The sequence below is a fragment of the Diceros bicornis genome, chromosome 17, assembly GCF_020826845.1.
Source record: "Diceros bicornis minor isolate mBicDic1 chromosome 17, mDicBic1.mat.cur, whole genome shotgun sequence".
Lineage (NCBI taxonomy): Eukaryota > Metazoa > Chordata > Mammalia > Perissodactyla > Rhinocerotidae > Diceros > Diceros bicornis.
In genome coordinates this window covers 16650848-16660782 of record NC_080756.1, presented here as the reverse complement: position 1 = coordinate 16660782, position 9935 = coordinate 16650848, and the positions used below count along the sequence as shown (strand labels likewise).

Sequence of the window (9935 nt, the reverse complement as noted above, 5' to 3'; positions counted from 1 at the left end):
TTGTGTTGTTGCTGAGCAGCTTTCTCATCCTGATCACCCGCGAAGCCTCAAACTAAGAATCTACCCTGAAAGGAAGGCTGGTTCCTCATTACTGCTGTTTAGCACTTAGACGATTTTCAAAGGACATCATTTTCTTCTAATTAGGATGGCACTCCTTCCCTGGTACTGAAGAAACACAACTAACTCTTGAAGAAACAGGAGTAAGAAGAGGGAAGTGAGCCTCGCTGCCTTCAGCATCCCCAAGGGTTCTCTCTCCGGATGCTTTAAGGCCAGACTTTATAAATTTTGGACAGTCCGTTCCCTTTTCTGTCAACCATAAAAGAGGTCTATAAAATGCCTATAACATGCTCTGAGCTCCATGGAGAATGAGAAAACAAGTTACAATCAACGTACATTGAACTTTGACAGCACCACCACTTCCAAATACTCAAGGTACCCCTGTGTGCACACACATAACTGATGGGATGAGAATGATTTTCCCTATTTAGTAGATGGGGAGAAACTGAAGTCCTAGAAAGTTTATTGGTTAGTGATCTGCCCAATGCCACAGTGGCCAGTGATAGAAGTAAGATTAGAACTAACATCTCCTGATTTCAAATCATGTGCTCTTTCTAAAAACTACAGGGACAAGTAGAAAGCTTTCATTCCATCAAGTTATTAAAGTTGGAAAGATATCCAGAAAATTGGCTCTTGGACCCTCTCTACTAAAACATAGCACTCCTCTACCTCAAGTTGTTGGAAACTTGAGTTGCCAATAAATATCTCTTGGGGCCTGAAACCAGGTTGCCTTGACTCCTGAAGAAATTTGCTTCCCAGCTTCTTGCAGCACCATCTCATCATTCACCTCTCCAAGCACCTGAGTTGTTAAGGAGTTGTTAAGGTAGCTAGATTCAATCCCAAAAGGGCCAAGGAGAGAAATATAACACAGATGACTCTGATCTGATGACTTGAGAAGGGGATGGACAACAGAGGCACCTACCAGAGGTTAAACTCAGGTGACCCAGACAAAGAGAGGGCTATTCCTCATCTCCAAATACGTACTTTCCACCTACTCTTGGCTGGAGGAGCTGTTCTTGTGAGGTCCTCTTAGAGCCTCACAGTCCAGAATATAGTTTATAGTATAGCAATCTGGAAGCAAATGTGAATAACATCACCCTCAACCCCAATCACAATAGCAAAGGCTCAAGGGTGAATGATTTGGGGTGATCTGCTTCCTGAGATTCAGTTTACTCTGGGGTCAGGTCTCTGCCCTGGGTTTTAATTAGTCATTGATTGTATCAAAAAAACCGTTGTGATCTACATTATCACGAAAGGACTTTTATACCCAGTTATTTCTAGTATGTGTAAGTTAAAGTTTATCTAGCCTTTAGAAAATATTTCTTTATCTTTATACTAACTCCACTGTCCAAAGTCCCTCATGAGGCATTTTTAAGGGAAAAGGTTTATCTTTGCTTATCCTGCCCTCTCCTTTTTTTTTTTTTTTGTGAGGAAGATCAGCCCTGAGCTAACATCCATGCCAATCCTCCTCTTTTTGCTAAGGAAGACTGGCCCTGAGCTAACATCTATTGCCAATCCTCCTCGTTTTTTTTCCCCCAAAGCCCCAGTAGATAGTTATATGTCATACTTGCACATCCTTCTAGTTGCTGTATGTGGGACGCTGACTCAGCATGGCTGGAGAAGCGGTGCATCGGTGCGCGCCCGGGATCCGAACCCGGGCCACCAGTAGCAGAGCGCACGTGCTTAACCGCTATGCCACGGCTGCCCTCTCCTTCTTACTTGGGAAAATAACAGTCACTAGCAACACTGGGCTGGGGGAGAGTCCCACAAGACCAGCAGCGTGGTAGTCTTACACCCTAGGCTACTACAAGACATGATCCTTGCTCTGGCTCTAACTCTGCTAGTGAATTTCCTGAGAGAATCCTTTGACATCTCAAAGTCTCAGTTTCCTCACTTGTGAAGTGAGGTGGTTGGTTAGACAATTAAATAAAAAAGTGACTAAAATATTGCTGAGATGCATCATGCCAGATACTTCTAGGGATATAAGGATGAACATGACATAGTCCCTGCCTCAAGAAACTGACAATCTAACTTGGAAGATAAGGCGCACACACAAATCTACCATTTATCACAGACCATAAGCATTATAAAGGATACATGTTCTACAGCCCTTTATACGGTTTAATGCTTATTTGACTGAAGGCAGACGGAAACCAGATGAAAGCTTCATGGAGGAAGAGGTAGCATTTCAGCTGTCTTTCAGGATAATAAGCAGAGTTTGAAAAAGAGGAAAGTGAGCAAAGATTCAGGAAAGAAAGCAGAGATGGCCAAAGGGCAAGGCCTGAAGATATGGTAAGGACAAGAAAGCAAGGAAAGTATCTGAAAAATGATAAATAGTTCACTTTGGGTAGACTGTATGGGAATAATAAAAGATAAAGCTGAGAAAGTTACTGTCAGCCTATTTTTGAATTGGTAAATGGCAAAACCAGTCCTATGCTTAAGGAGGACTAACCTGGCAGTGGTGGGTAGAAGTAAATGCTAGCGGGAAGAGACTGGAGGCAGAATGCCAGTTAAGAGGTTATTGCAATAGACCAGGCAGGCGGCAATGAGGGCCTGAGCCAGGAGAGTGGCAGATGGAAATAGAGCCCATTAGTCAAAAATTCAAGCCAGCACGGTAAGTTGCTGCTGACCCAACACTCCAAAGTAACAGGCCATCCCAGGTGAAAATTTTTACAAAGGAGCGCTAATGTGAATAAAGCTTTCCTGACATAGAGAAGAACAAGTGATCCCAGGCTCATGTTAAGTTTAGAACCGTCACCACCCTCCAGGCCTTATATTCTCTCCGAGGCACTCAGCCAACTATGGAAAAGAAATATACACAGGAGACTCAAGAAACATCTTATTAATACAGTATTTATTTGTCTTTCCTCTGTCAAACCCTGAGCCAACCACTTTCCCCAGGCTGCCTGGGGTGGTATAGGAAAAGGAACACACAGGGCGGACAAGACACGGGAGAAAGAACTATGGGAGGTGCAGACGGCTCCTTCACATGGCGAAGAGGATGAGAAAGGCCACCATCAGGCAAAAAAGCCCCATGGCCTCCGAGAGGGCAAAGCCCAGAATGGCGTAGGAGAAGAGCTGTTGCTTCAGAGAAGGGTTCCTGGGAGAAGGGGAGGAGAAAAGACTGAATTTCTAGTCCACACAAAGAAAAGGGCAAACATTAAAGGTGGGCTCAGGGAGAATTCATCTCCTCAAGCTCATCTTATGTAATGAGTCTCTCAGAGTAACACCAGCATGCCCAAATTCTTGCCCTGATACATCAAGGGCTCTACAGAGACTGAATGAGGGGAGCAGACAATCCAAAATTCTGTAACATGGCCTAGGTACAAACATTACCTCCTCTAGTGGATCACCCATTTCATCATAGCTTAAGATCTCTTGGCCTGGACACTTGACTATCTAGGGCCCAACCAGGATGGAAGAGGTATCCGGAGTGGCAGAGTCTACTGAAGCAGTGTTTTCAAACTTTACACAGTGGAACCCCAAAAAACAAAATGTATAAAAGCCAAACTGCAATGGTAAAAAAGTAGGGCATCTTAAAGGCTTGTTTTACTGCCTCCTGTCCATTCTAAGGCAGTCTCTGGGGCATACCCTCAGAACCCCAGGGCTTTATGGAACACAATTAAAAAACACCATTCTAGAGAAGGGAGTCAGAGGCACAGACTACCTTCGCTCATTTCAAAATAGTCAAAAGATTTTGGGCTTTAAGAAGCTACAAATGATCTGTGGGGTTTAGATGATATGAATCAGAATAGGATATAGGACTTCCAACTTTGAAAGTCAATATATAATTTCTATTTCCCTTACTCTGTCACCCTGATGGATAAGGTAAAGCAACACCAGCTTTTAACAGAATTGTCGACACAGAAGCAGTCAGGCTTCTTATTTCATACAAATCCTAAAAAATAAACCCATTTCCCCAAAGACATTAAGAGAACTTGTGGGTCTCTAGAGAATTAATTTAGTTCTAACAGTGAGCTGCCCAGAGTTGGTGAGGACCAACGAGTCCCAACTGTCAGGGAGCCATGGGGCTGGCTGCACAGGCAGTTTTCCCAGGAGTGACGGGGGAATTCCTGGGGATGGGAAAAAATAGCAGTGAAGCCACTATGCTGACTGAGGCTGTAAAGCAGGATAGCCAACTTTTTCTGTAAAGGGCCAGATAGTAAATATTTCAGGCTTTGTGGGTCACATATGGTCTCCATTGCCTATTTGTTTTTTTTTTTTCCCCCTCCATGACCCTTTAAAAATGTAAAACCCATTCTTAGCTCAGCTATACAAATATGAGCCTGTGGCCCAGATATGGCCCTCCAGCCTTAGTCTGCTGACTCCTACTCTAAACCAAAGCTGTTCAACAGAACTTTCCAATATGGTAGCAACTACTCACATGTGGCTACTGAGCCACATTAAAAGTACACAAAATTTACACCGTGTACTTTTAATTAATTAAAATTTAAATTCAAATAGCCATATGTGGCTGGTGGCTACCGTACAGGTTAGTGCAGCTCTAGATCACCAAATATTTCCGCCCAAACCTTTGGAAGCATATCTTAGAGCCAGTGGAGGGCCCATCTTACCTGGCATAACCAATGATGAGGCTCCCAAATACAGTCCCAATTCCAGCCCCAGAGCCAGCCACCCCTACCGTGGCAGCCCCAGCCCCAATGAACTTGGCTGCTGTGTCGATGTCCCTTGAAATGGCACTGGTCTGGAAGCTGCGGCTAGCAATAAGTGAGGTCAGGGGACTTGGGGCTGCCAAGCTGCTGAGGCTCTGTGAAGAAAAGGCGGGTAGAAAGTAAAGTTTTTAGGAAACCCCTTTTTTGCTTTGGAAACTTTTACACCATTTAAACCCTTTATGCTATCAAATCCCATCGTTTCTCTCCCAAACAGGAAATCTTTTAACTCCCTGAAAAACTCCCTAAAATGCTGCCAAGCAGAACTTTTTAATGCAAGAGGTGGACACCAAATACCTTCAAGATTCAGGTATGGTCTAGCCTGGTCTTGGTGCCCCAAGGAGATTATCTTCCTGGGACCAAATCCTCCCAACTGAGTTAGTAAACTAGGTCAAGTAACAGCAGTTAGCAGCAGTACACGCGGGCACGAGCTGCAGTGGCAAAAGCTGGCACACCAGAGCACCTATGGTATCAACTGTCTGCCATCTCCACCTAAAGCCAGTGGCCTTGATCCTTCACTAATTATAGTCTGTGATGACTGTCCTCAGCACTCCCCCTACTGGTTCTGCCAGGTAACCCTCCCCATCCATCACCCCCAAACCACAGGCCCAATTCCACCTATGAAGTACCTCATCTGTCAGTGTCTCCGGTCGTTTCAGCACCACTGCAGACAGCGATCGGCTCAGCAGCTGAGAGGAGCTCCTGACCTAGCGGAGTGACACAAGGGAAGGAAGGTCAAGGAAGACTGTGGAGAGGAGTTTCAGAACCATCCCAAGTTGTTACTTGGATGCCCCATTCATTCTCTCAAACTTAAATCAGAATCTGGGATGATTCTTTTACTTTTAGCAAATTCTAGATTTGAGAACCACACCATTTCTCTTGCTTCTCAGGCGTCTCCTTTAAAGGAAGAAAGTCTACTTCCTTTTGGAAGGAATTACCTACTCTTGCTGTACCCTTTTTTACAGGCCTTGAGAATGGGAAGAACTCTAAGCCTCAGAAGCATCTGCTTCACTCAGTAAGAAAGACATATGTTGGTAATGGCCGGCCCATAAGAAGGAAGCCAATTTTTGGAGCATCTTTCCCTGAACATATCCTTCTGAAAAATTGGCACAAAAATCCATACTTAAAATTCACCCCTCCTGGTAGCCTTTTCTGACTAACCCCAAGCCAGTGTCTCCAAAGCAGACAACATGGTGGTTTAAGTCAGGGCTTTAATCAGATACATCTAGATTCAAATCTTAGCTCTATGTCAGCTGTGTGACCTTAGGACAAGTCACTTAAATCTTTCTAAGCCTGTTTTCTCATCTATCAAATGGGAATAATAAATCTCAGGGTTGATTTGAGGAGTAACTGAAATTCTACATATAAACTGGTAAACTCAGTACTAGCCATAGTAAGTGCTCAATAAATGGTACCCACTAGTAGCATCACTCCTTTCCACTTATGGATGGATGAACCAACTGTCTCCATCATCTAATAATTTCTTCCCTGCTATTGCTTCTGGGTCAAATATTTTTCCTACACGTATTTATTTGTAGTTTAGCTTCCCACCCAAATTTAAGCTCCCAGAAGGAACTCCTAGCTTCAGCTCTGTGACAGTCAGGACAAGATCCTGTACACAGTGCGCACTCAGACCAAGTTAGGCAATCTACTTCATGTTTACCATTTCTGGCTGGGTTCTAGTTTACAGCAACGTAGAGTTTCAGGATAGGAATAACCTGATCTTAGTCTAAATTCTCATTTATACTCTTACTCTAAGATGGCTGGACAAAAAGAATTAACTGCCTCTAAGGGATATGAGGCAGGGGAGTGCTAGTAAGCAATCACTCTCTCCTGTCAGGCTAGCACAGCAAAGGGCCTTCCCCCGGCCCAGCTGTGAAGAACAAGGTCTGAGAAGGAAGAGACAAGATGCCCCACCTTAAAAACTCTCCCAGAAAAGGGAGGTACTCACCAAGGGAGTGGAGACAAACTTGGCGCAGGCGTACATTTTCAGGGGATGAGGGGCTGTGGCCGGAGAGCTGGAAATACAGAAGCAGCATGGTAAATATTGTCCTTGCTCACCAAAGGACAGCCTTTGAAGCAGAAAAGGTGCTCTGGAAAACTTAAATGGCCTAGAGAGCAGAGTAACTGACCTCAAGTCATCAGCAGAGATGGAATTAGAACCCTGAAATCAAGATTTCCTTATAATCAATTGACCTCCCCTGGTCTGAACAAGTATATACTTGGTCCCAGCTCTAAGACCTGTTATACATTTCCACAGGCTCCTGAGTTGGGGTTGTCAGAGGAATCTCCCCAATGTCCTTTACCTAAGTTTTCCTCAGTTTCCATTCAAAAGGAATCCCTCTCCAGACTTCACTGTCTGGGCCTAAAAAAGTTGCCCTTTAAAGACTCTTGGGAGATTTTTGTTGAAGGCCAAGACACTGGAAGGTCTCCAGTATTTTTTTTACTGAATTACCTGAAAGTATTCGCTTCCTCAAAACACTTCAATTGCCTACATTAATTAACAAGGTGAGGCAGATCATCGAGGAACTGCCATTAGTCACGTGCCACATAAGAATGTTTTGGCCAATCAGGGACCACCTATACAGTGGTGCACCCATAAGATTAGTACCATATAGCCTACGTGTGTAGTAAGCTGTACCATCTAGGTTTGTATAAGTGCACTCTATGATGTCCGCACAATGACGAAATCGCCTAACACCGCATTTCTCCAAACACATCCTGTTAAGCGATGCGTGACTGTACTCTAACTAGCAATGACTGTTAAGGTATTTGTTTTCACCATCACACTAAGGGGTATTCAATTTTGTATCCCCAAGATCTAAAAGAATGCTGACACCCTGTAGGCGCCTAAGTTGGTAGAACTGAACTTGGGTGAGAGAAGAGTGGGTGAGTTCAAGACCTCCAGGGGGGTTTCTCCAAGTAAAGTGAGAAGCCCACCTGAACTGGTTATCTGAGATGATGTATGTATTAAAAACGCATATTCTTGGGTCCCACCTTAGACGTTCCTGGTTAAGATCTCTGGGGATAAGGCCCAAGTACCCTGTATTTCAAACAAGCTTCCCAAATATTCTTACGTACACTGAGAGCACAGTCTTAAAACCAGTCTGGAACTCTTCTCACTCTTAAGTTAATGCTTTCTAATATGCTACAAGTTGAAATACTCAGTGCTTCTTCAGGCATGTTAAATGACACTTCCTTAAATGAGTTGGACTCATATTTTCCCAGGTTACATTTCTTTTCCTTTTTTTTTTTATAAAGATTTTATTTATTTATTTCCCCCCCCCCAAAGCCCCAGTAGATAGTTGCATGTCATAGCTGCACATCCTTCTAGTTGCTGTATGTGGGACGCGGCCTCAGCATGGCCGGAGAAGCGGTGCGTCGGTGTGCGCCCGGGATCCGAACCCGGGCCGCCAGCAGTGGAGTGCACGCACTTAACCGCTAAGCCACGGGGCCGGCCCCCAGGTTACATTTCTGATTCCAGAATCTTAGTTACTTTTAGGTTAATGGATGTCTTCAACTCTTGTCCTGTCTAGAGCTCTGATATCAACCCATATGTAACTCTAACCCAATTTTGCTGCCAGACTATTCAGGTTTTTTTGGGACAAAATCCAAAATTTCTTTACAGTTTTAAAAAAGGGAGCATTGTTTTTTCCCAAGGCAATTAAACCTCAATATCATCATTTGTAAAATACAGTTCTTAGGGGAATCAAATAACATATGTAAAGAACTCAATGTGGTGCTAGCATGTAACAAGCCCACAACGGAGGGTGGCAATTAAGGGAGCCTGCATGCAGTGCAGATCTCTCCACTGGTCACCTAACCTGGGTAGGTCTGCAATCGTTAGCCTACACCACCTCGGGTAACAGCACTATCCAGAACCACAGGGCCTAAATCACCCTGGGTTTCTTCCTCAGTGTCGATCAGTCACGGCATTACAGGGCTGCTGAACCATTCCCTTCCTCAAACCTTCTTTTCCTCTTTAGGGCAGAGTCTGGGGATTCTTAGTAAACCCTTGACAGGAAAGCTGGCACGTGGGGACTATCCCATGCTGGCCCTGCCCCACCCTTTTGGGCCTGCTGCCTCTAATGGAAAACCTCACTCTTAGCCCACCACTGGTGTTCTTTCCAACTCACTGGAGTGGAAGGAAGGGAACAGTACTGGAAGACAATCAAAGGGTCCAAAGAAACCGGCCTCTTCTCTGCCATAGCTCTCCCAGGACACAGCCTGCAGGGCGGGAGTGTTCTGGCTGTTCTGTTCACCTCTACCACGTGCACGGTCTACTTTTTAAATTGAGGGGCGCTGACTAGAGGGGTTGGTGGCTTTAGACGATCCACTATCTCCACTGCTCGGCACCTGAGGTCCTGGGGCCGAAAGTCTGGAAGTTTCAGAATAAGAAAGGCACGAGTCAGGAGAAGAAACAGAGACAGGAGGGGAGAGTCCGGGGGTTGTGACAACTCTGAAAGCGCAAGAAGGGAAGAAAAGAGCGTTTATAAGGGCTCAGTCGGAACAGGTGAAAGGAGCACTCTGGGATGTGACTTTCCCCGGCCCCAAGGCGCCCTCCCACCACGGGACATCCAAGATGGCGCCAGGCCCGCGCGGCTGGAGGTCACCGGCACGCGGAAGGGGCAGCCCTACGGCGCGGGGATACCGGGACCAAGAGGGGGCTTGAGGACCGGGGTGGGAGCATGCAAGGCAAGGGCCTCAAAGCATCTGCGCGAGTGGGGTGGCCGCGCGCTTGCACGGCGCAACGCGCACGCGAGGATTCAAGGCCTTACCTGCTCCCACTGCAGAGAAGACAGAGGGGCGGAGGGCAGGAAGAGCGAAAGGAAGGCTCGGCGCCTGCGCGGCCCGGACCAACGAGTCGCTCCGCCGAGGATAGAGTGATCGCGATGCTGACCGTCGGCCCAGGCGCCACAGCGCCGCCTGCCCGCTCTGTGGGAGCATCCGGTCAGTCGCTCCACCTGGCGTTTGAGAAGAGAAACTGCAGGTGGAGCCGACCGTGTGCAGAAATGAGGACAACTCCGCAGTGTAAACCGATCCGTAACGTGGCCTGCGGTTTGGTCTGCACAGCGTTTGGGATCTTGGGCTCGCGTTCCCTTTCCGAGCATGCGCAGTCACATGGCAAAAAAACCCCCCAAAAAACCACCTACTCAGAAATTCAGTGTTAAATAGCATACAATCGAGGTTGGGGTTCAGTGCCCAAAA

The 9935-nt window shown here is 46.0% G+C and overlaps 1 protein-coding gene across 1 annotated transcript; it reads right to left on the bottom strand.

Annotated features, from left to right (window-relative positions):
- Positions 1 to 2894: 2894 nt before the first annotated feature.
- Positions 2895 to 9678, bottom strand: ATP5MC2 (ATP synthase membrane subunit c locus 2; the record flags this gene model as incomplete). Its single annotated transcript, XM_058559236.1, has 5 exons — positions 2895 to 3157; positions 4632 to 4825; positions 5357 to 5434; positions 6679 to 6745; positions 9506 to 9678. Coding segments are annotated over 5 exons (627 nt in total), but the record flags the coding sequence as incomplete, so codon positions are not given.
- Positions 9679 to 9935: the final 257 nt, after the last annotated feature.